At 50.7% G+C, this 24,919-nt stretch overlaps 1 protein-coding gene across 5 annotated transcripts in view; it reads left to right on the plus strand.

Annotated features, from left to right (window-relative positions):
* Positions 1 to 24,919, plus strand: part of USP48 (ubiquitin specific peptidase 48) — a 38,714-nt gene that overhangs the window by 7,022 nt on the left and 6,773 nt on the right. For 3 of the 5 annotated variants that reach the window (XM_051637354.1, XM_051637357.1, XM_051637356.1), the window contains exons 7-20: positions 589 to 722; positions 908 to 990; positions 1,278 to 1,457; positions 4,005 to 4,130; positions 7,110 to 7,259; positions 10,252 to 10,452; positions 11,939 to 12,053; positions 12,863 to 12,993; positions 14,308 to 14,379; positions 18,638 to 18,762; positions 18,923 to 19,045; positions 22,737 to 22,798; positions 23,310 to 23,420; positions 24,035 to 24,165. In XM_051637354.1, coding sequence (XP_051493314.1) covers positions 589 to 722; positions 908 to 990; positions 1,278 to 1,457; positions 4,005 to 4,130; positions 7,110 to 7,259; positions 10,252 to 10,452; positions 11,939 to 12,053; positions 12,863 to 12,993; positions 14,308 to 14,379; positions 18,638 to 18,762; positions 18,923 to 19,045; positions 22,737 to 22,798; positions 23,310 to 23,420; positions 24,035 to 24,165 — 1,744 coding nt within the window. The remainder of the gene's footprint in view (positions 1 to 588; positions 723 to 907; positions 991 to 1,277; positions 1,458 to 4,004; positions 4,131 to 7,109; positions 7,260 to 10,251; positions 10,453 to 11,938; positions 12,054 to 12,862; positions 12,994 to 14,307; positions 14,380 to 18,637; positions 18,763 to 18,922; positions 19,046 to 22,736; positions 22,799 to 23,309; positions 23,421 to 24,034; positions 24,166 to 24,919) is intronic. The other 2 variants (XM_051637358.1, XM_051637355.1) reach the window with 2 other exon arrangements.

Raw genomic sequence — 24,919 nt, forward strand, 5'->3', positions numbered from 1 at the left:
CTAGTGCATGCTGTTTACCAAGAGATTATTTTGGGAAAACACTGGGTAAAAACTTAAATGGTTAAAATAACTTTGGTGCTTTTCAGAGAGAGAATCATAGAATATATTAGCATAGAATGGTTTGGGTTGGAAGGGACCTGAAGGATCACCTAGATCCAACCCCCTGCACGGGCAGGGACGCCTCCCACCAGCCCAGGTTGCTCCAAGCCCCATCCAACCTGCCCTTCAACACTGCCAGGGATGGGGCAGCCACAGCTTCCCTGGGCAACCTGGGCCAGGCTCTCACCACCCTCACAGCAAAGAATTTCCTCCTCATGTCCAACCTCAATCTCCCCTCTTCCAGTTTTAATCCATTCCCCTCATCCCATCCCTCCCTGCCCTTGTCCCAAGTCCCTCCCCAGCTTTCCTGGAGCCCCTTCAGGCACTGGAAGGTGCTCTAAGGTCTCCCTGGAGCCTTCTCTTCTCCAGACTGAACACCCCCAGCTCTCAGCCTGAGAGATCCTCTTGTTGTCAAGTAGCTTAGACTTGTTGACTTTTCCATGGTAACCTGTTCTCAAGACCTTTTTTTCTGTCCACTTTCTTGCTCAGGAAGAAAAATTAGAAGGGGACAATCGTTATTTTTGTGAAACCTGTCAGAGTAAGCAGAATGCCACCAGGAAGATCAGGCTGCTGAGTCTTCCCTGCACTCTCAACCTGCAGCTGATGCGTTTCGTGTTTGACAGGTAAGACTTCCGGGAGAGCAGGTGGGAGCTGCTGGGGTTGTGTGGAAGGTCTTTGGGGAGTTACCTGCTCTGGGATGCTTGGGTTGGGAGCTTCTCTGGGGATGCAGGGTGGGCTTCAAGGGGAGTTATTTGGAGATGTGAGCTGTTGTTGCTGTTCCCTGATCCGAAGCTTTCCCTCCTTGCAGACAAACTGGCCATAAGAAAAAGCTGAACACCTACATTGGCTTCTCTGAGCTGCTCGACATGGAGCCTTTTATGGAACAAAAAAGTGAGTTTGGTGTACTGGGTTTTGTTAACTTTCCCCACTGCCCCTCAGCATGGGAGAGGAGATCTGCTCTGAACCCCCTTTTAGACAGAGAATTATCTCAAGAGTTGTTTGAAGCCCGTGCGTCCAGTACCTGCCACACCAAGTGCCTTCCACAACCCCCTTAGCAAGGTCTTGCAGGTTCAAGTGTAGCTTTTGTCCAGTGCCTTGTGAAAATAGCAAGTGCTGGGGAAGAAAAGAGCTGCCCTGTTTCATCCAGAGCACTTCCCAACTGCTGCCTTCCTTCCCAGATGGTCTCTATGTCTACGAGCTCAGCGCCGTCCTCATCCACCGCGGCGTCAGCGCCTACTCCGGCCACTACATCGCCCACGTGAAGGACCCTCAGACTGGGGAGTGGTACAAGTTTAATGATGAAGACATTGAGAAGATGGAGGGCAAGAAACTGCAGTTGGGAATTGAGGAAGATCTAGGTAAAACCTTTCAGTTGTGAGTGCGCTTTTAAAATCCCTCTTTGCACCAAAACCACGGAGGCTGAATCCGCAGAGGCGCCGTTGCTCCTACGCGGGCTGTCACGGCTGAGGAGGAATGTGTGGAACAGCAGCTCTGTTCATTGCAGGTTCAGCCCTGTGTGAGTGTTTACATACACCTCGTGATCAGTTCCTCTCCTTGAGTGTCTCCCTTGCCTGCCAAGGAGCAGATAAGATGTTGATAACTCAGGCAGCTGTTGCCTATCAGGATGCAACAGGCCAGTCCCGCTTCCTTGGCCGGCATGCAAAAGGAGCCGTAGGAACTGATAACAAAGTTACTTTCAGTTTCCTTAACACATGAGGGTTTTATTTCCACTGAGATTCTTTACTTTAGAGTCTCCATAAAAAAGATCTTGATCCAAGTCATGGCTTGGAAGCTGGAATTGCCTTTGGACTTTGCACTTTTGACTTCTTTGCTCTCTGTGGTTCCGCCACTGTCGGCTCATCTTGTTCCAGGGTCCTGGTGCTGCCCACAGAATGTGTTCCCAGGACAGAGCAGGGTCTTGGTTTCTTTGGAGAGCTTTGGCTGAGACTGAACCTGTGGGTTTCTTAGCCCGTGGTTGATATGGGAGCAGTCCAGCATTAAACTGGGATTTGGAGTGTTTGGATTTGCCATCACTCATTGTTCCTTAGTGCAGGGTGATCAGGGAAACAGGGGAGATAATGCCAGAAATTCCACTTGCAATGTCAGCAGTTTATTCCCAGAACCACTAGCCCACCAGGATGTTTGTGCTTTGCTGCAGTTGGACATCCTACAAGAAAGCTGGGGAGGGACTTCTCACAAGGTCTTGTAGTGAGAACGGGCAATGGGTTAAAACTGGAAGAGGGGAGATTGAGGTTGGACATGAGTAGGAAATTCTTTGGTGTGAGGGTGGTGAGACCCTGGCCCAGGTTGCCCAGAGAAGCTGTGGCTGCCCCATCCCTGGCAGTGTTGAAGGGCAGGTTGGATGGGGCTTGGAGCAACCTGGGCTGGTGGGAGGTGTCCCTGCCCATGCAGGGGGCTTGAAACTAGATGATCTTTAAGCTCCCTCCAACCCAAACCATTCTATGATTCTATGATGATTTATGAAATGTTGCCTTTCTTTAAAACATCCTTAATAACAAGGAAGACACCCTTGGATGTATTTACTCCCTTAGTTTGTTGTAAAGCTGGCTGAGCAGGCATGGGGTGTTCTCCTGCCTCTCCTTCCTTCCGTGCCCCCACCTTATTTTCAGCTCCCTTCCTAGGAAACACCTTCTTGCATTTCCTCACGACCTGCAGAAACTCTGGCTGCCCCCAGAGCAGCTTTGTCACGCTCTTCATGTGTGACAACCACTTGCTTGCAGCTGGATTGTGGAGCTGGCTAGACATCTAGTGGTGTAAGATAGAAAAATAAGCCTCAAAAGGAAATCAGAGCTTCCCAGCTTTTCTTTTCAACCTCCTGAGTTCCCCAGAGTAGCAAAATATGATGCATGTAAACCACTGTGGTCTGGGTCTTGTAACATTTTATGCTTAACCACAAGTAAGTTCTTGCTGAGAGACAAGGCTGCATGGAGAATGGAACTAAAGTGTGTTTAGAAGCCCCTAAAAGCTGGGAGCCTTAATATATTTGTCAAATGTTGATGATATTTGGCTGCTCCAAGAAAACTGAGACTCTTTTTGGTCACAAATGCAGTGGGAGAGGGTCGGCCTGGTGGGGGGGAGGGGCAGAAATCCTGTGGCCTGGCTGCACAGATGGGAACAATTTGGAAAATATTTGGAGAAAGTGAAGATAAAGAGGGTCTGGGAAGTCCCCTGAATGGTGTGCTGAGAGAGGGATATGTGCTTCCAGAATTTGGGAAAAACAAGCACTTCTCTTAATATTTCAGTGTTTTAGACTTTGACGTATGGAGGGTTGTTCCCTTTTATTATTTTTTTTTATTATTAAAGAACTGTTTGATTTTTGCAGCTGCAGATCAGTGGTTTTGCCTTGCCTGGCAGCCTGCAGAGGGCAACTCTTGCACCACAAGTTTCCATCCCACCACCAGCTACTCGAGAAAGACCATTCCAGGGGCCCTTCCCTCCCTGAAAGCTTTGTTCCCCACGGAAGAGTGTGTGGTTTTCCACACACACCATCACCTGTACATCAGATTTTTCTCCCCTGAGGATCTGCCTCTTGTTCTGCAGTGTCAGGACACCAGGGGAAGAAGCAGAGGGGGGGAAGGGCTGTTTTTGCAAGAGCAGCTTTTGGCTCCAGGAGGTTTAACTGGGGAGAGAAGAAAGGCTCTTGTAGAAGGGTGGTTCAGAACAAGCTCCTAATTTTAGTCCCTTTGAATCACCCGGCCTGCAGAAATGCTGGAGAGATTTGGGTCTTGCTTTGGGCTGCAGTTTTGGCTCATGCCAAGCCCAGTGCTTGGCAAGCAGAGGCCTGGCAGGGAGAGGGATGCTGGCTAGGTGACAGACTTGTCCCGCTGAGGGAGAATGGGTGAAGGAGTGTGGGTGCTGATGATGTTTTCCCTCCTGTACTGCAGCAGAACCCTCCAAATCCCAGACTCGTAAACCCAAGTGCGGGAAAGGGACCCACTGCTCCCGAAATGCCTACATGCTGGTGTACAGGCTGCAGACCCGGGAGAAATCCCTGACAGTTGAAGTACCAGGTAAGGGACCTTTGACTCTCCTGCCTTCTCCATCTCACCTTGGGATGCTCCAAGTGGGCCAGGAGTCGGAATTTTCCTCAAAGCCCCTTTTGTGATCACTCGTGAGGCCCCAGAGGTGCCCCATGGCCTCTTGCTGTCATGCCTAGGGAAACCCTTGAGCTTTCCAAGCAGTTAGATAATATTATCTTGATGATCCCACCCCCTTCCTGCTCCCACTTTGCTCTCCTAACCAGCCAGAGGAGATGGGAAGGGGTGAGGAGGAACCACATACAGCAGCAGGAGCATTTGGATTTGCAGCTGGGATCCCACAGGAGCCACTCAGGCTCCTGAAGGAATAGCCTGGTGAAATGTCACCAGTTAAATGTCACCTCCCCACGCTGGGGTGAATAATCCTGACACATGTCAAGTTTCTTCTGCCAGTGTTGAGAAGAAAGGGGAGGAAAACAGGAGGATACAAGCCCTTAGCAGGAGTTCTGTATGAGCGCATTCGTGTCTTGCTGTAGAATTCCTGGAGGTGGCAGAAATCCCTGTGGGTTTGGCCTCTGGATTTAATGCTGCTGCATAAATCAAGCATGTTGCTTGATTAGAAATATTCATTAGGCTCCTGGTGCTGATGGGGATGGAGGGTTGTTCCACCACCTTCCCTCTTCTGTGAAGCGGGGACAGTGGAGGTGTCATGGCCCTAAGGGAGGCATGGCCCTAAGGGAGGCATGGCCCCAGGGCACATCCCCATAATAAGGGGAGACCTTATTGCCATGTCCCAGTCCATAAAGGGTGGCTGCCAAGAAGATGGAGACTCCCTCGTTACAAGGAGTTGCATAGAAAAGCCAAGGGGTGATGGGTACAAGTTTGCTCCCACTGGACTCCAGGAGAAAATGTTTTGCCATGAGAACAGGTGGACATTGGAATAATCTTCCAAGGGAAGAGGTGGATTCCCCCACATGGGACAGGTGGAAGTCTCAGCCTGACAGGTGCTGGGCCACCTCATTTCAACCGGATGATTACCTGGAAAGGTTGGACCAGATGATCCTCGGGGTCCCTTCCAACCTGAAAGAGTTGACTCTATCATCTACAAACTTGACTCTATGATACAACCTAGTATTCTATGATGCCCCTCTGGACCTCTCCTGTTTGGATGCAGAGAGTCTAAGTCCTCCAGCTTTCCCCTCCTAATCCCAGCACCAAACCTTTTCCAGCCCCCACTACTACAACCCACCCTCCGAGTCCCACAGCGTTGGGAATTAGCGCTGATTCCTGCCTCAGATCTGCTTTTTAGGTCCCGTTTCCTGAGCTCTCTTGCATTCTCTTTCCTCCTGCCCCTCTGCCCAAAACAATAACTCAGCAAAAGCTTCTCCACCCAGCTCCAAATTCCTGCACAGCCCGGCGGTTGCCTTTGTTTCCCGTGGAAACCTGCCAGGGAACAGGGAGCGAAGGGCAACAGCCGAGCCGTGCGGTTGCGGGGTGGTTTCATGCAACTGTAAATTTGAGGCATTTTCCTTTGATGCTGTTAAAAGTGGCTTTTCTGGGACACTGGAGAGACCTAACTTGGCTCTGACCTCAAGAGGGTCAAGCTGGTTGTTTTTTAATACCCTGGGTACTGTGCTCTCTGGCCACACAAGCATTAACCTTTCTGGAAATATTTTAGCTCTTCAAAATACTGTTAACATAGGAAAAACTTTCAGATAAGCAGAGTTCTCCCCCTGGTTTACACCAGCCCTGAGAGGGAAGTGTTTTATCTCCGTGGTATTTTTTTTTTTTCCCTGCTGAGGTTTGGTTTATTTGGGTTTTTTTTTTCCAGCAGTGACAGCAAAAATTCGTGTTCTCCTTCACCTTCCAGTTGACACCGGTATCTGCCCCGGCTTATCTCCCATCTCCTGAGGGCTTTTTGCCCTTGGGTTTGCAACATGCTCGACCCCTCACTGGGCTGCACGTTGGGATAGGCTTTGGGTGTATCCAAAGGGTGTAAAGCTCCTGCTTCTCCCCCGGGAACAACGGGTCCTTGGCAGAACAGAGGAGCTGCTCTCGGTGGGAGGCTGAGAAATGGCTGGAGTGAGGGAATAAATGGGGAGGGAATGAAGCAGGCAGCAAAGTGTCCAGCTCTGCAGCTTCTCACCAAGCCCCATGGCACTTGGGCTGGCTGCCAATGTTGGCACAGGCCTTGTCAGCAGGAAAAGGGCTTTTTAACACAGCCACCAGCCCCCAGGGAGTAGTTTTCTTGGGCACTGCTGTACCACGCAGGACAGTTGCATTTTGTGAGACCCCCCCTCCCCTGCAGAGTTGGGTCCAGTTCTGGAGCCCCCAACACAAGAAGGACATGCAGCTTCCGGAGAAAGTCCAGAGGAGGCCATGGAGATGATCCAAAGGCTGGAGCAGCTCTGCTCTGGAGACAGGCTGAGAGAGTTGGGGGGTTCAGCTTGGAGAAGAGAAGGCTCCAAGGAGACCTTAGAGCAGCTTCCAGTGCCTAAAGGGGCTCCAGGAAAGCTGGGGAGGGGCTTGGGACAAGGGCAGGGAGGGATGAGACGAGAAGGAACAGTTTCAAGCTGGAAGAGGGGAGACTTAGGCTGGACATGAGGGGGAAATTCTTAGTGTGAGGGTGGTGAGACCCTGGCCCAGGTTGCCCAGAGAAGCTGTGGCTGCCTCATCCCTGGCAGTGTTGAATGGCAGGTTGGATGGGCTTGGAGCAGCCTGGGCTGGTGGGAGGTGTCCCTGCCCATGCAGGGGAGTGGATCTGGATGATCTTTAAGGTCCCTTCCAACCCAAACCATTCCATGATTCTATAATTTAATCCTCTACAACCATAAATACTGGAAAGAGCAACATCCACGTCCTTGGCTTTCAGAAAGATCATGTTGTTGGTAGCTACAGGGAGGAATTTTTAGGCTTGCTTGTTGTCCCCAAATAACCTGTAGCAGGGATAATTAACATAATTGGCGTTTTTTTCCCCCTTGAAATGACTCTTTTTTTCTTTTGGCCCAACAGCTTTTCTGCAGGAGCTGGTCGAGCGCGATAATTGCAAGTTCGAGGAGTGGTGCAACGAGATGGCCGAGATGCGCAAGCAGAGCGTGGCCAGGGGCAAAATCAAACACGAAGAGGTGAAGGAGCTCTACCAAAAGTTACCTGCTGAAGCTGGTCTGTAAGATAATTGTGGTAGTATTTTGTCTTAGACCCTTGTTAAGATCAATATTGTTTGTCACTAACCCCCAGCCCACCTCTGCGGCCTCGCTGGCGCCATCAGTGTCTGTCGTTGCTGTGTGCATGCTTAGGTTTGCTTTCCCCCTTTCTGTTTTTTTTCCTGCCTTAACCTATTTTTCTCCTTTTTTGCTCATTCTTGTGGCCTCTGGCGTTGCTAATTCCCTCTTGCTCCTTCCCCATCAGTCAGTCTCCTGGGGGCCTCCATGCATTGTGACTGTTTTCTTCTGCCCAGTGAGCAGCTCATCTCCTCTGTAGCATTTAGGTGAAATAAGTGGCTGGTCTCAAATTGCCAACTCAGAGCACATTGGGGAGCTGTTGATCCAAACTAATCAGCAGGTCACAGGGTACAGGGGTGCCTGATCTCCAGCAAAAAATTAGGTGCATCCCTGCCAGTGCTTTTAAGCCCCATGTCCAAGCTCTGTAGCCCATCCCATGAGGGACTGGAGTTAATCCCTTCCCTCTGCTCCTTGTGTCTTGTCGCCTTTGCTCCGTTGAGCACAAGGATTTGTATTCCCCTTCCTTGTTTATCATTGAATCATGGAATGGTTTGGGTTGGAAGGGACCTTCAAGATCATCCAGATCCAACCCCCTGCATGGGCAGGGACACCTCCCACCAGCCCAGGCTGCTCCAAGCCCCATCCAACCTGCCCTTCAACACTGCCAGGGATGGGGCAGCCACAGCTTCCCTGGGCAACCTGTTCCATCCCTCCCATCTCCCTCAAAACAAGAGTAGGGGCACTTGCTCTGTCCATCCAGCATGGACAGTTTCTTTTTGCTATGTGCACCTCCTAAAAACTTCAGGAAATGTGGAATTAAAGACTTTGAAATACATTTAATAGTGTAGCCTGCCAGGCAGTTTGATGTTCAGCTTCTAACCCTCATTGCTCAGAACGAGCAGCGAGGTTCCAGCAGCTGAGCAGCAGACTCCTGGGCTCCCCTCATGTCTGCAATTTATGAACCCAGATTTTCAGACAGTGGACACTTACTCCCCAACAGGAGGCTGTCACAGCTCATTTTACCATGTCCCCACAAGCCCAGGTGGTGTTAAAATGCCACCATTAAACCAAGTTGTGGGGGAGGCACGAATCCACTGGGAGTCCCCATGGAAAAGGAGCAGCCAGCACAACTCCAGTGTGTTTTCTCCCCCCCCTTAGCAGAAGCAGACTAGTTTGGTCTCAGCATTTCTGACACAGCAGAGGAATAAATCTCAAAAAGGTGTTTTTTACCAGCCCAGGTGAAGCTCCTCTGCCACAATTTGAAGGTGCTGAGGGCACCCCCTGCCTGCTGCTGGGCACTGCAGCTCGCTGGAACAGCTGGAGGCAGAGTTACCCCATCCCACCCCTGTCCCATCCCACAGGAGCTGGGGACTCTCTGCAGCTGTGCAGACACGTTTTCCTGCCAGCTTTGTGTAGCCTGCCCCAGAAAAAAAATTCAAAACCCAACATCCTTTCTGGGGGAGGCAGCTTTCATCCCCAACTAGCAAAGCATTTCTGACAGCATCACAATTCTCCGGAGGTCAGGACTGTGTCTCTGATGCATTGCATAAGATGGAGATAGTGCTGATTTATCCTGCAGAGGAGAGAGGTTTTGAAGCCTGGCTTCATAAAGATCCAGTGAAAGCTGGAAGACAGACATGACTTCCTGGAGCTTCACTCTTGCTTCTTTGTGTAAAACATGAAGGATGTGTTGATGTGATAACTGAAACGGTTCCGATTCCCCTCGGATTCAGAGCTGCCCTCCTTCTGTCAGCAGAGTGGGTTTAAGGGAAGGCTGAGAGCTGGGTTTGTTCAGCATGGAGAGGAGAAGGCTCAGGGGAGACCTTATTGCCATGTCCCAGTCCATAAAGGGTGGCTGCCAAGAAGATGGAGACTCCCTTGTTACAAGGAGAAGGAAAAGCCAAGGGGTGATGGGTACAAGTTGCTCCTGGGAAGATTCCCATTGGACTCCAGGATAAAATGTTTCCCCATGAGAACAGGTGGACATTGGACTAATCTCCCAAGGGAAGAGGTGGATTCCCCCACATGGGACAGGTGGAAGTCTCAGCCTGACAGGTGCTGGGCCACCTCATTTCAGTTGATTACCTGGAAAGGTTGGACCAGATGATCCTTGGGGTCCCTTCCAACCTGACATTCTATGCTAATTTCCTCCTAATTTCCCCATCATCTCACTTGAGGGTTTCCACATCAATTCTGGGGCTTGGGATTAAGTCACAGAGGTGTTCCCAAAGCTGTTCCACTGCTCCCACAGATCCTGACCCTCTCCTGAACCCTGGCTCCCTGCAACGTGTTTCTCCTTTAGCAAACAAGGGCGAGCCTGCCACTCCAGTTCAAAAAAAACTCACACTCATGCTAAAAAATGTGAGCACGTTTCTGTTTGCACTGCAAATATGTGGGGGTTTCTCACCCAGACTTGCAAGAGCAGCCCAGAATCACACTGAAATTTTGGGATCTGAAAGAGACAGGGCAAACACTGGCCTTGTGTCTTTGCTCTTCTTGCCTTTTGTGTGTCTGTTTACCCTAATGAGCTCACTCTGTTACAGAGCCTTTCCTGTGTGATCATAATTTAAAGATTATATTCATCTCTTGATGGAAGAACCTTTCCTCAACTGCTCTCCAATAAGCCCCTGAAGGTTTAACAGTGAAAGCACTCCTGTCCTGCTGGGCTGGTTTATATTGATTGCTGGAATTCAAAATGACCACTTGTTGGGGCCTGTCTTCATTTCATGTAGCTCCTGTCTTCTAAAGTTGTGCAACCCTGATGAGGGTTGGAGGGAGCTGTATCAGATGTTTGAAAACGTGTAGCCCAGGGATTTCATTGATAGCCTGTTAATTTTTAAAAGTATCAGAGTAATTATAAAATACCATCTGCTGGTGGAAGCATTAGCTGACAGGCAGGGGCTTGTTTTCCTCTGTGGTTTTTGCCCTCCCAGGTTCCCCGTATGACTTTATCTCTCTGGAATGGCTGCAGAAGTGGCTGGATGAGTCTACTCCTCCAAAACCTATAGACAACACAGCCTGCCTGTGTGCACATGGCAAACTCCACCCAGATAAAATCTCCATTATGAAGAGGATATCAGAGTACGTGGCTGACTTCTTCTACCGGAGATATGGAGGAGGCCCCCGGCTGAATGGTGAGATGTTGGGCTAGGAAATGCCCTCTCCAAGTCACCTTCTCATGTGCTGAATGTGTTTTAGAGCCTTGTTCTGCTGCCATCCCCATCTGGAGCCATCCATTCTCATCATAACTTTATTTCTGCATGTGACTTTTGTGCTGCACTGTTATTTCCAGATGATATTTTTTTTTCACGTGGTCACAGAGTCATCAGGGTTGGAAGGGACCTCTGGAGATCATCCAGTTCAACCCCCTGCCAGAGCAGGATCACCTGCAGTAGATCCCTCAGGAGCATGTCCAGATGGGTTTGGAATGTTTCCAGACATTTTAATATTACTTAATTACGTTAACATTCAAACAATGACACTTAAGTCTGATTGCAGGGTCTGTTTCAGACCTGGGTTCTGCTCTGTCTAGGAAGAGCTGGGCCTGGAGGCATCTCTGAGAAAGCAACAGTGCATTTAGCTTAGAAAACAAAATCCTTGCATGGTTTAATGAAGTCGATCCTAGAAAATAACTGAACTTCCACATGCAACCCCCCCTTCCCTCCAAGACTCTTGTAAAATGATTTTCCATGCCTGCAGCATCTCCAGATCCTGTGTGGGCAGGTTCCATGGAGCATGCAGGTCTGTGCCTGCTCTGGAGCAGCTCAGATGTGTGAGGAGCAGGAAATAATCGATTGTCTCCCACCTCCAGCCTGCCCTGAGCCACCTCATCCGAGGGAAGCACATACCTGTGAGCCTGTGCTGCACACATCTGTCATGCAGCTTGATTTTTGGGGTCAGCCCAACCCCTCCAGTCTTTGGGCATCCCTTCAGCCAGCCCCAGGCTTGGTTTCTTTTTTAAAGGAGCTCAGTAACTCCCACTGAGACCAAATTAGCTCAGCTCCTACTAGGAGCTTAGAGGGGAGAAACCCCACTAGCAGAAGCTGCTGTGACGCAGGCAGCCTTTGTGGAAAGAAAACAGGCCAAGGTTTCTCAGTCAACTGGAAGATTGCCTGCAGGTTTCTCCTGGAGGAGGGTTGGGAAGGATGGGTTTGGATACTCCGTGTTCTCCTCTTTGTTTCCCTGGCTGCCACCCTGTTCCTCCCAGCTGAAAATCTCTGCCCAGCTGTAGGGTTTCTGCTCCTGTTGGCCCGGTGGAGCTTTGCAAGAGGTTTTTTTTTTTCCGGTTTTAGCTTGTAAAGTGCCACAATAGAGGCGATTTTTTTCTCTTGCATGTGCCTTTTGACTGCGTGTCTGTGTGCTGGCATGACCTGGCTCGCAGCTGCAAACAGTTGATAGCAGCAGAGAGCTGTGCAGCTGGAACAGATCTCACCTCATCTCAACTGCTTTACACCTCTTTAAGCTTCAAATGTGGCCTGATCTGGCAGTAACCCCAGGGATCTCATTCACATGTGAAATCTCCAGCCTTGAGGACCTGTCTGAGCGGGTTCAAACCTGGGAGCAGCTCAGCCACGTGGGCAATAAATTGTCTGTCTTTCTTTCTTTCTCCCCCCACCCCAGTCAAAGCACTTTGCAAGGACTGTGTGGTGGAGAGGTGTCGAATCCTGCGCCTGAAAAACCAGCTAAACGAGGACTACAAAACTGTTACCAACCTGCTGAAGATAACAGTCAAGGGGTATGTGAGTCCTGATGTTCCCCTTTTAAAACAGCTCCCAAAATGCAGACAAAGAGCCCACTTTTAGCAAGGAGCCATGGTTATTGATTGCAGGTTTGTACAAAGCTGGGGGCTCTGTGCCTTCCCACAAATCCAGCACCCTGAGGGAGATTTCCCAGGACACCTTTATACACAAAACTATGAAGTTAGGAAGTTTTCAAGTGCTTTCTAGCGATTGGTTAGTGATTTACATAGAGTTACATCCCTTTTTCTGCTCAGGGGAAGGGTCTTCACCTGGGCAGGGGTCTTTTTGACCTGGGAGTGTGACTTTTAGTGTTACAATGACATTATAATGAGCTAAGTTCACCTAAAGGACACGGTATCAAAACTTCTGCAGCTCCTACTGTCCAAGACTGGTTCAGCCCTCAGTCTTCCTGATTCTTTGTTCTTCTTTATCACCTCCTGCATTCCTGAGGTCCAATTATCCATGTAGACCTCAAGTCTTTTCTGCCAAGTTGGTGATTTACATGAGACACCCTCAAAACCTCTTGATTAATTGCCTTCTTCAAGGCCTGGTTACTCCAGGGTGTCCTTGCTGAGGGTTGTGGTACCACCTGTGTGCCTCCCTGCCTGCAGTTTGAACTTGTAGCACATCTTACACAAAATAACCACATCATCCTAAATTCCTGAGTCATTTTTCCAACACCGAGGCTTCAAAGAGTTGGTTTTTTTAGAAATGCTTAACTTCTTTCCTGAAGATTGGAGGGTTTGGGGCTCGGAAGGAGAAGGGAGCTACGATTCACGGGTCCTACTCTGTTGTCTCTCTGCAGGAATGATGGGTTTTGGGTTGGAAAAGCATCCTTGAGGAGCTGGCGTCAGTTGGCTTTGGAGCAATTAAATGAGCAAGATGAAGACACAGAGCAAAGCAACGGGAAAATGAATGGGGATGCACAAAACAAAGGTAGCTACCAGCTCTGACTGGTACCCCCTGCCAGGAGACACGTGGGGTGCTCCTGCAGCTGGTTTTGCTTCCCTTGGATGAGTAGGGAGGGGAAGGATAACAAACGAAGGAGCTTTTGATTTGATAAGCTTCAAAACTGCTGGCTGGTCTTCAGACTGGGGAAGATGATGAGGTAATAAGTAGTTTTATAAAGCTGTGTGAAATCACTCCCCTCCCACCCCAGACACATGATCTCTTCATCTCCTTTTATCTGAATGAGAGAGCACAGGGGAGGAAGAAACATGAAAATTACCTTGGGGAAGGGATGAAGATGTTTATTGGAAACGTCTGTGGGTGAAACAGCCCAGTGGGTAAAGCAGCACTGGGAAAACAGAGCCTAGGTGGGAAAAAAAAACCACCTCATTCATTGAGCTCTGTGAGAAGAGGTGGGGTTTTTTATTTGCCTTCTGCTCCTTAAACCTTTGGAAACTGGGTATTTTGTGGAGCTTTTTGCTTCAGAACTAAGGGCAAGAAGGTTGGTTGAATGACAGTGCAGATGATGGGCATCGATGTTGGGCTGGAAGCTCCTCCAACAGCCCAGCCCTGATGGGACCTGTGAGCTGGTGCTTTTGGTGGAGCGTCCATCGAGGAAAGGGTGCTTCTCTGCTGAGGTGCCACTCCTAGGTGGTGACCTTGGTTTCATAACAGGTTGCAGCTCCCAGGAGTCCACTTGAATTGCTCCCAAGCCACCTTGCTCGTTAGGCAGGTCGTTAGTGACACATTCTTGTGTTTATGATGCTCCAATTCAGGGGCCAGCTCTTCTGCCTGGGGAGTGGTGGCTCCGCTGTAATTTATACATCAATGAAGGGCTTCTCAGCCCCTTGGCAGCTCCCCCTGGGTTTGTCGGGCAGCATCTGGTTTGGATCAGGATCCTCAAGGCAAAGAGCAGACTAATATTTTGCCGGGAAGATTTCTGCTCCCTGGGCTCTTACCTAGGCTTGTGTTTAGGTTGAACTCAGATCTCTGGGAGCAGAGAACCCCCCGTGGCGCTTTAGCTCTAACAAATGCCTCCTTTGTAATCTCACAAAGGACCAGTTTGTGCTCCACGCACTTCAAAGCACTCCTACCAGGCCTGGAGGCTGTAATCCAGCCTGCCCAGGGGCCAGGACGTTGGAGAATAACAAATGTCCTTCCAAAGTCTCCCTTGGGGCTGAGGGGTGGGCTTTTTTGCAAGGCAACCACGCTCCTTCCCCCAAAAGATTTTCCTTTCCTTGGGTTGAAGAGCTCCATGCAATCTTGTTTTGTTGAGTTGTTTGGTTTTTCCTTTTCAATTAGATGAATCGAATGAAGAGAAGAGAGAGGAGGAAGAGGAGTTAAATTTTAATGAAGACATCGTTTGCCCACATGGTGAGTCTCGCTGGGGGATGGAGCTGAATGTATCTGTTGTTGCCCACTGCTCGAGGCATTAACCTTGTACCCTTTGCTCCCTCTGAGGCCAACACCAGTAGCTACTGAGAAAAAAGGCTCTTAATTCTCGGTTTCCTGGTGTTCCTTCCCAAGTTTGGAGCTTGTATTTGCAAGCAGTGTCACCGGGCAGTCCCCAGTGTGCAGGGCTGAGAAAGGCTGTGGAAGGGTCTCCTCTTCCCGACACGAAGGAGCCAGGGCAGCACCACAGGTCCTACAGCAGCTTGGAAGCTCTGAAAGTGATAGGAGGAAAAAACAGGGGGTGTAAATCAGTCAAGAGGGGAGAGCAGAGTATTAATTTATTCTCTCAGTTTACATGAAAACAGGAGCACTTACCTAACAACTGCAGAAACCCCGCGGTGAAGGGTATCGATTTACCAACCTGCTGAGCTTCAGTGGCCATTTACATAACGTTTTGACCCAGGCTTGATTGTTCTGTTAAGTGATGGTTCATTAACCACATCCTTGGCTACCTTGTTGTTTAAATCTCACTTTTTTGTGTGTGTTTTTTTTTTTTTTTTTAACTTCCACGTCCCTCCCAGACACAAGTCTTGCAGTCAGCTCCTCTGTGGAGCCATCAATTTCACATCCCAGGATGCTCAGTCTTGGTTCATGTAAGAAAGAAACAAGCCAGAAATTAGCACCACACCTCCTGTCATCAGGGCTAATCAAGGATGTAGAGTAAAGCCTTGATAAAGGCTCATTAGGAATAGAGTGTTTAAGCACTTTTGCAGAGCCTTTTCTGCCTATTCCCCATTGCCTCGAGGTGGCTGCTGTGAAATCAAAGCATGCAGCCTGGTGATGGAGCACTTGATGTAGACAATCATGATAAAAATGGGCCAGTAAGCCTTTGAAAATATTAATGCTGGTAAATAGCTTGTTGGTCTGAATCGGAATATCTGAATGAATAATATTAAATATGGAGGCTGCTTGCAGGTCAGATTTTGTTATCTTGAGCTGACCTGTGATTGCTCACAGAAAACAACCTTCCCACCTTTACAATTTTATAGAATCATAGGATGGTTTGGAAGGGACCTGAAAGACCATCCAATCCCAACCCCCTGCATGGGCAGGGACACCTCCCACCAGCCCAGGTTGCTCCAAGCCCCATCCAATCTGCCCTTCAACATTTCCAGGGATGGGGCAGCCACAGCTTCCCTGGGCAACCTGGGCCAGGGTCTCACCACCTCCACACTGAAGAATTTCTTCCTAATGTCCAACCTAAATCTCCCAAATTCCGGTTTTAATCCATCCCCCTCATCCCATCCCTCCCTGCCCTTGTCCCAAGCCCCTCCCCAGCTTTCCTGGAGCCCCTTCAGGCACTGGAAGCTGCTCTAAGCTCTCCCTGGAGCCTTCTCTTCTCCAGGCTGAACACCCCAACTCTCCCAGCCTGTCTCCAGAGCAGAGCTGCTCCTGCCCTTGGATCATCTCCGTGGCCTCCTCTGGACTCTCTCCAGGAGCTCCATGTCCTTCTTATGCTGGGGGCTCCAGAACTGGACACAGTTCTCCAGGTGGGGTCTCATGAGAGCTGAACAGAGATGGTGACTCCCCTCCCTGGCCCTGCTGGTCACGCTGCTGGTGATGCAGCCCAAGACATAGTTGGTTTCTGGGCTCCAGCACACTGTTCCCACCCATGTTGAACTTCTCATCCACCATCACCCTTAAGTCCTTCTCCTCAGGGCTGTTTTCCATCCATTTTGATCCATTTCCCGCTGCAGTTTATCAGCAAATCTGTAGTCTCCTACAGCCCTGATTTTGCTGTGGAGAAAGTCCCTGCCTTCATGGCAGGCTCTGGAGAAGCCAGGGCTGTCTGGGAGGTCTGGCTGGTCTCCAGCAGTGCCATCCAGGCCTTCCTTTCACAAGCCCCTTTCCATCTTTGCAGCAATTCCTCACTCTCCAGTAGCTCCCTGAGCCCAGCAAATAATTTTTTCCAGACACCAAATTAAGACTCCTTTGATGTCCCTGCCCAAAAACATGTCCCTGGATGGTGGGAGGGGGAAGCAGCTTCAGCAGTGGTTGGGATCATCTTCTCCCAGATGGCAAAGCACTTGTTCCCTGCACTCCTAGATCTGATTTTTCCACCTCTTTCCCTGACCTCTCTTAATCTGTTTTCATTAATCACTTACTTGGACAAGCTGATTTTTCCCCCCCACCATCCTCACTGGCTCTGGAGATCAGCCTCCTCCTGCCTCCTCATATGTTGAAGCTGGGCCACCTGCTCCTGTTTGGAGCAGAACAAGTGGCCAAATGCTGTGTGGAAGTGGCCCAACCTGACCTGTGTGTCTGAGAGGAAAAGCAGGAGGGAAGTGCTGCTATTTTTTCCCTTCCTGGCAGAAATCCAGGCTTGGCTGGAGCAAGGAAAGCTGACAGGTCCTCGGGGCTGAGGAGCTGCTTGTAATATTAAAGAGCTACAGGAAGGTGGGGAAGAAGGAACCTTTTCTCCTTGTCTTGTTTCTGAAGCTCTTCCAGGCTGCAGAAATGCAGATCCTGAGGTACCATGTCCCTTGCTGGGCACCATGACCTCCCAATCACTGTTTCCTTTTCCTCTTGATGCTGAGATCCATGTTGAGGCACCTGAATTCCCCATGTCACATCCAAATCATGGAATGGTTTGGGTTGGAAGGGACCTTAAAGATCATCCAATCCCAACCCTCTGCAATGGCAGGGACACCTCCCACCAACCCAGGTTGCTCCAAGCCCCATCCTACCTGCCCTTCAACACTTCTAGGGATGAGGCAGCCACAGCTTCCTGGGCAACCTGTTCCAGGGTCTCACCACCCTCACAGGGAAGAATTTCTTCCTAACATGCAATGTAAATCTCTCCTGCTCTAATTTAAGGCTATTACCCCTCATCCCATCACTCCATGTCTTTGTCCCGAGCCCCTCCCCAGCTTTCCTGGAGCCCCTTCAGGCACTGGAAGCTGCTCTAAGGTTTCCCTGGAGCCTTCTCTTCTCCAGGCTGAACACCCCAACTCTCCCAGCCTGTCTCCAGAGCAGAGCTGCTCCAGCCCTTGGATCATCTCCCTGACCTCCTCTGGACTCTCTCCAGGAGCTCCATGTCCTTCTTATGTTGGGGACCCCAGAACTGGACCCAGCCCTGCAGGGGGGTCTCAGCAGAATAGAGGGGGACAAACACCTCCCTGTCCCTACTGGTCACACTGCTGGTGATGCAGCCCAAGACACAGTTGGTTTCTGGGCTCCAAGGCACATGCTCAGCTCACATTGGGCTTCCCATGCCATCCAAACCATCACAGCTCCATGTTGACTGTTCCTCTTCTGGCTGTTTCGTGACTTCCCAGCTGCTCTCTGGCAGGGAGGTGGGATCATGTTTTCCCCTTGGCCATTGTCAAGCCTGCAAGATGGGCAGCTGATCAGATCCTGAGGCCTCACCTTCTCCAGGTTTCCCAAGCCTTGTTTGTCCACGGGGACATGTTGTCATGCACATACATGGCGTCCAAATGCTACATGTGCCACTGAAGTGACAAAGGCTACACCATAGTGCTAGACCACTCTTTGGGGTTTGAGTATGAGGATAAAGGAGCAGGCAGGTTGGGGGATAGCTGGGAAATCATGTTTACTGCCTTCACACCCCAGTTATTACCTAGAGGAGGTCTGGAGTGCAGGATCTCTCCTTCCCATGTTTTGAGGTCCTTGGGTAGGGCTCATGAAGCCATCAGAGATGATGCAGCCATCACTTGGTTATCCAAAGGTGTGGAAAGCACTTGGCTTGTGTTTGGGGGGCACAGGGTTAGGCTGCAGCTGGGCAAGTGGAGGCACCATAAAAATGTCCCTTTTGGACTAGATGATCTTTCGAGGTCCCTTCCAACCCTTAGGATTCTGTGGATAGCCAGGATCACAAAACAGTAGCCCTGTGCCCTCTTTGACTTCTTGCTTTTCTAAGTTTCTCTTCCCCCCTGCTTGTACTTAATCAGCTCCTTGGGTGCCTGAGCTGGGAGATCTGAAGGACATTTCTATGAATTAAAGCCTGTTTTTTTTTTCCTGTCCAAACAAGGAAATGATAAAGAAGTTGAAGGTGACTTTGTGTCTTTGTTGTGCTTTTTTTTTTTGCTGACATGGCTGAGAAGTGCCTGAATATCTTCCCCCACGTTGAGCCCCTGTGATCTCTTCCATCTAGTTGGGGCTGCAGAACATCCCTGAGCACCTCAAGAGCAGAACCCTCCTCTTGCCTCTCTCTCTGCAGGTGACCTCTGCATATCCGAAAACGAACGCAGGGTGGTTTCCAAGGAAGCCTGGGAGAAACTCAAGCAATATTTTCCAAAGGCCCCTGAATTCCCAAATAACAAAGAGTGCTGTTCCCAGTGCAAGGTATTTCAGTGCCAAGTCCTGTTGCCCTCTTGTTGACTGTCAATACACTCATATTTGTGGTTGTCTTTCCAACCCGCCCCAGTGCAGCGGAGCAGGGAAATGTCACCTTTTAACAGCAGCTGGAGAATGAACCTGGGGTGTAATTAACTGTTTCATGCAGATTTTGGAACGTGAAGGGGAAGAAAATGAAGCTCTGCATAAGATGATGGCCAGCGAGCAGAAGACTTCTCTCCAGAACCTGTTTCATGATAAATGCAGACCGTGCCTGGGCACCTGGCCTCAGGTAGGGGAAGGAGGGTGACCAGGATGATGTCGCAGGGCTTGGGGAGAGGTTTTTATTACCTCTTAGTGTTCTGCACCTGGGTCAGGGCAGTGCCAAACACAAACACAGGTTGGATGGAGAATGGATGGAAAACTGCCCTGAGGAGAAGGACTTGGGGGTCTTGGGTGATGAGGAGCTCAACATGAGCCAGCACTGTGTGCTGGAGCCCAGAAACCAACAGTGTCCTGGGCTGTGTCACTAGCAGCGTGACCAGCAGGGTCAGGGAGGGGCTTGTCCCCTCTGCTCTGCTCTGGTGAGAGCCCCCTGCAGGGCTGGGAACAGCTCTGGGGTCCCCAACATAAGAAGGACATGGAGCTTCTGGAAAGAGTCCAGAGAAGGCCATGGAGATGATCCAAGGGCTGGAGCAGCTCTGCTCTGGAGCCAGGCTGGGAGAGTTGGGGTGTTGAGCCTGGAGAAGAGAAGGCTCCAGGGAGACCTTAGAGCACCTTCCAGTGCCTGAAGGGGCTCCAGGAAAGCTGAGGAGGGGCTTGGGACAAGGGCAGGTTTGGAGAGGACAAGGGGGGATGGATTAAAACTGGAATTTGGGAGATTTAGGTTGGACATGAGGAAATTCTTTGCTGTGGGGGTGGTGAGAGCCTGGCCCAGGTTGCCCAGGGAAGCTGTGGCTGCCCCATCCCTGGCAGTGTTGAAGGGCAGGTTGGATGGGGCTTGGAGCAACCTGGGCTGGTGGGAGGTGTCCCTGCCCATGCAGGGGGGTTGGATCTGGATGATCTTTAAGGTCCCTTCCATTTCATACCATTCCATGATTTTATCCCTCTCCTTAGGAAGTTTCCTTTCCCTGCCATCCGAGCTGCCTGCTCATCCCTCTCTCAGCCCCAGCCCCTGCTGTGCTGGGCAGGCAGTGCCAGCTGAGCTGCCACGTGTGTTGTGCCAAGGTGTGATTCCCCCAGGGGCTGTGCTGGCACAGAGCCCTGCTAAAGATAGGGAAGAAGAGCCCATGTGCCAGAAGAGCTGCTGCTGCCCTGCAGGCATCTCCAGGAGCAGTCACAGCATCACTGCTGCCCTCATCACCCCCCCCCAAGAACAACAGAATGGTGCAGCCAGGACAGTGGAGGAGACTTTCCACCACCTTCCCATGCAGGCCAGGTCACTCCTGCTGCTCAGGGAAAATTCATGTGCTCCAGCATCCTTCTGCATCCTGAGGGCTCAGGGAGCTTCCCTCAGTGCTGAAGCCTTGCAAATGTGAGGGTGTGGAGTGATAGGAGACCTTAGAGCACCTTCCAGTGCCTGAAGGGGCTCCAGGAAAGCTGGGGAGGGGCTTGGGACAAAGACATGGAGTGATGGGATGAGGGGTAATAGCCTTAAATTAGAGCAGGAGAGATTTACATTGCATGTTAGGAAGAAATTCTTCCCAGTGAGGGTGGTGAGACCCTGGCCCAGGTTGCCCAGGGAAGCTGTGGCTGCCCCATCCCTGGCAGTGTTGAAGGGCAGGTTGGATGGGGCTTGGAGCAACCTGGGCTGGTGGGAGGTGTCCCTGCCCATGCAGGGGGGTTGGGACTGGATGATCTTGAAGGTCCCTTCCCGCCCAAGTTCAATTCAAGAAGGACAAGGAGCTGCTGCAGAGAGTCCAGCACAGGGCACTGAGATGCTGAGGGGCTGGAGCATCTGCCTGTGAGGAGAGGCTGGGAGAGCTGGGGCTGCTAAGCTGGAGAGGGGGAGCCTGAGGGGGGATCTGATCAGTGCTGATCAGTATCTACAGAGGGTATCAGGAGGATGGGCCAGACTCTTCTCAGGGGTGTCCAGTGACAGGACAAGGGGCAATGGGCACAAACTGGAGCACAGGAGGGTCAAGCTGAACATGAGGAAGAACTAACTTACTGTGAGGGTGACAGAGCCCTGGGACAGGCTGCTCAGGGAGGTTGTGGAGTTTCCATCCCTGGAGACATTCCAACCCCACCTGGATGTTCCTGTGGGATCTGCTCTAGGGGATCCTGCTCTGGCAGGGGGCTGGACTGGATGATCTCCAGAGGTCCCTTCCAACCCCCACCACTCTATGATTCTATGAACCTATGAAATAGGAGTGATGGTTGTGCAAGGCCTCTGGTAGCAGCTTCTCCTTGGTGCAATGTGCAGCTCTCCAGGATTTCCTTGGGGCTTTGAGGTGGCTCCAAAGAAATGGCACAAGCAGTTGGCTCCAGGCCTTGGCTCCCGGCCATCTCGTGGCACTGATTAAGGATTGACTCTGAGCTCCTGCCAAGCTGCTTTGGCAGGTGTCTGCCTTGGTGGCTCCTGCATGTGAGGGCAGCCTGATGGTCCCTGCTGCCTTCTCCAGCTGTGAATAAATACTGAGGGCAACATGGAGCCATGTCTCAGAACTGGGGAGCCCCAAAAGGGTGTGTGTGGGAAATGCCCTGTGCTGAGCTGGAGAATCCCACTGGTGATGTTTAAGAGTTGGATCTGGTTGGGTTTGCTTTTGTAGCTGGAGTAGGGGTGGAAACCTGGAGCCCATCACCATGGGTCAGCTCAAAATATGACATGTCTCCAGACAGTGAGGCAACATAATAGAATCATGGAATGGTTTGGGTTGGAGGGACCTTAAAGATCATCCAGTCCCACCCCTGCATGGGCAGGGACACCTCCCACCAGCCCAGGTTGCTCCAAGCCCCATCCAACCTGCCCTTCAACACTGCCAGGGATGGGGCAGCCACAGCTTCCCTGGACAACCTGGGCCAGGGTCTCACCACCCTCACACTCCAGAATTTCCATCTCATGTCCAACCTAAATCTCCCCTCTTCCAGTTTTCATCCATCCCCCTCATCCCATCCCTCCCTGCCCTTGTCCAAAGTCCCTCCTGAGCTCCCTTTTAATTTCCCTATTCCAAATAAAGGAGATTATAAAAAAGAGCTGAGGATGTTTTCCTCAAGCTTTGTGAGTTTTCCTGGTCCAAACCAGTTGAGGTTCATGGAAGAAAATAATCAGAGAGGTTTAATCTGGAGGAAAAGAGATTTAAAATACGTATATATTCCTCCAGTGTGATGAATTCTGCAAAAGAGTGGAGAGAGCCCTCAAACCTGCATTAGGGAAGATGGGCAGGGTAGATGAGCATGGGAATGGGTTTGCCACCCAGCTCTTGGGATCTCAGTGGTTCCTTCTCCAGGAGCAGGTTGTCTCATGGCACATCATTCAGAGCAGAAAAGCAAAGGTTTATCCTAAAACTGCTGCCTGGTGGGGATGCATGGCCATGGGTTTGGATCCTCCAAGAAGGAGAAATTTGGGGGTTTTAAAGGGTGAGACAATTGAAGTGGGTTGGAGGGGTCTCACCCCACACCCGTGGGGGTGCAAGGACACATCTGCAGCCCCTGAGTACCTGGTTAGATCAACCACAGGGCCAGGGAGTCTGGGCTGCTCTGGGGAACTGACCGTTTCTTGCTGAGAATTAAAGGTAATTGGATCTGTATCTCAATTAACTTTGTAATCAACACGAGATTAGTAATGAAACTGCTTAGTACTTGATCCCAAATTATTTTCCTTGGCTTTCCCAGCGTGCTTGGATGGAGTTGTCATGGTAAGAACACTGAAGTCTTGAAGAGAACGAGTGCTGCAGAAGCAGCTGAGCAGTCATCCCTTCTCTGTTGTTGGATTAATTAATAAAGATCCTTTTCTTTCCTCTCCCCCTCTTTTTCTCCCCCAGGAGACAGATGAGCTGTACATTGTTTCGCAGTTCTTTGTAGAAGAATGGAGGAAATTTGTCAGGTAACTTGGCTTGAGGTTTTTGATGCTTTTTATTCCTGGTTTTGAGGAGTTCTGTAGATAATGATGTTGTTCTTGACCCCTGGTGCGTCGCTACCTGGGGTTTGGCTTTGTGGAAACAAGGAAGCTCATTTTTGCAGGGCTCCTATCAGTTGTTCTAGGTTGTAAGAAACAGAATTTCCTTGTTTACCGTGTCTTAACCAGATGGTTGGATTAGATAGGAACTTGATTAGTTTTTTCATCTGTCTGGAGCTGTAGCTCAGGCAAAGGTCACCGCTCAGTCCTGTTTCCACGGGCTGCTGGTGGCGGGAGATGGAAATCTCTGCTCGATAGGAGAGTCATTTTGCAACATGCAGGAATGCAGATCTGATTTCCTCCTTGGGAGCAGTTTAATATTCCCTGCTGGAATGCCTTCTGTAAATATCCACCTGTGATACCTCCTGGGCTTGCCTGCAGACTGGTGGGTTTTGTGAAATAACCTGATGGAGCTTCGCAAACCGCTCTTCCTTCGCAGGAGGCCGACGCGCTGCAGCCCCGTGTCCTCGGTAGGAAACAGTGCTCTCCTCTGCCCCCACGGGGGCCTCATGTTCACCTACGCTTCCATGACCAAAGAAGACTCCAAACTGTGAGTTTCTTCTCTTCACACGTATGCCTTCATCTCCTGTGAGCCTTAGGGAGCGTTCCCAGAGGCTCGCTGAGCTCCAGCAACGCCAGGAGCAAACGCTTTCCCCTGACAAAACAAAAACAAACTCTTTCTCAGACCCTTAGCTTCATCTAAGGCAAGACCTAAATTGTCTAAGGATGCTGGGTGAGGGAAAAAAGATAACTTACTTCAGCTTGGCTAGTTCCTAACAATAAACTCCCCTGGATTTGACCGGGGCGTAGAAACATCCGGCTTCCTCGCGATGTGCTTTCCGTCAGACTTGCCCCAGGAGCGCTGGACGCCGGAGTTCATGCTCCTTAGCTTTGCTTCTGCAGCCATGCAGAACTAAAAGTAGCAGATCTTCCACTCCTCTCCTCCTCCATCCTCCCTCAGGCGTGGCTGGAGCAGAGCAGCAGCACTAATAACACGCTGCTGTTCCCCTGTTGTCTTGGGCGTCCGGGCCCTCCCATGCAGCTGGAGTCATGGGCTGGTTTTGCAGCTTTGCTTTCATTCCCAGACTCAGAGAGGGAGGCTGTTGAGGAGCTTAGGGCTTGGCTTCTCCATGTCACAAAGCACATTCTTGTTCCTTTGCACAGTATAGCTCTAATATGGCCCAACGAGTGGGAGAGGATTCAAAAACTCTTCGTGGTGGATCACGTCATCAAGATCACCCGAACACGAGGTGCTGGGGCCGACCCCGAGGGTGCACAGTACAGCTCTGAGCCCCGTGAGTGCATCTGCTGCTGCTGCCTCTGCTTTTGTTCTCTTGCTAATCAGTGTCAACTCCTTGGGAGATGGATAGAGGGTCAGACCTGAGGGGATCTCCAGCTTGGCAGGTGCCCTGGTTACCTGAGCCACTCCAGGTTAGGGAGCAGAGGAATGGGGCAGGTGTCTCCAAGGAGCTAAAGCTATTAAAGGCATCTGAAGAATGCATTTGAAGCCTGGCCAGCAGGTCAAGGGAGGTGATTGTCCCCCTCTACTCTGCTCTCTTAAGACCCCACCTGGAGTACTGTGTCCAGTTCTGGAGCCGCCAACACCAGTGGGACATGGACCTGTTGGAATGAGTTCAGAGAAGGGCCACAAAAATGATCTGAGAACTGGAGCAGCTCTGCTCTGGAGCCAGGCTGAGAGAGTTGGGGTGTTCAACCTGGAGAAGAGAAGGCTCCAGGGAGACCTTAGAGCACCTTCCAGTGCCTGAAGGGGCTCCAGGAAAGCTGGGGAGGGACTTGGGACAAGGGCAGGGAGGGATGGGATATGGGGCAGTGGCCTTAAACTAGAGCAAGGGAGATGTAAATTGGATCAGGAAGATGTTCTTTACCATGAGGGTGGGCGATCGCTGGAACAGGTTACCCAGGAAGGTGGTGGAGACATTCAAGGTCAGGCTTGACAAGGCTCTGAGCAACCTGTTCTAGTTCAGAAGGTCCCTGTGCACTGCAGGGGGGTTGGGCTGGGTGACCTTTCAAGGTCCCTTTGAACCCCAC

The sequence above is a fragment of the Apus apus genome, chromosome 20 (genome assembly GCF_020740795.1).
Source record: "Apus apus isolate bApuApu2 chromosome 20, bApuApu2.pri.cur, whole genome shotgun sequence".
NCBI classification, from domain to species: Eukaryota; Metazoa; Chordata; class Aves; order Apodiformes; family Apodidae; genus Apus; species Apus apus.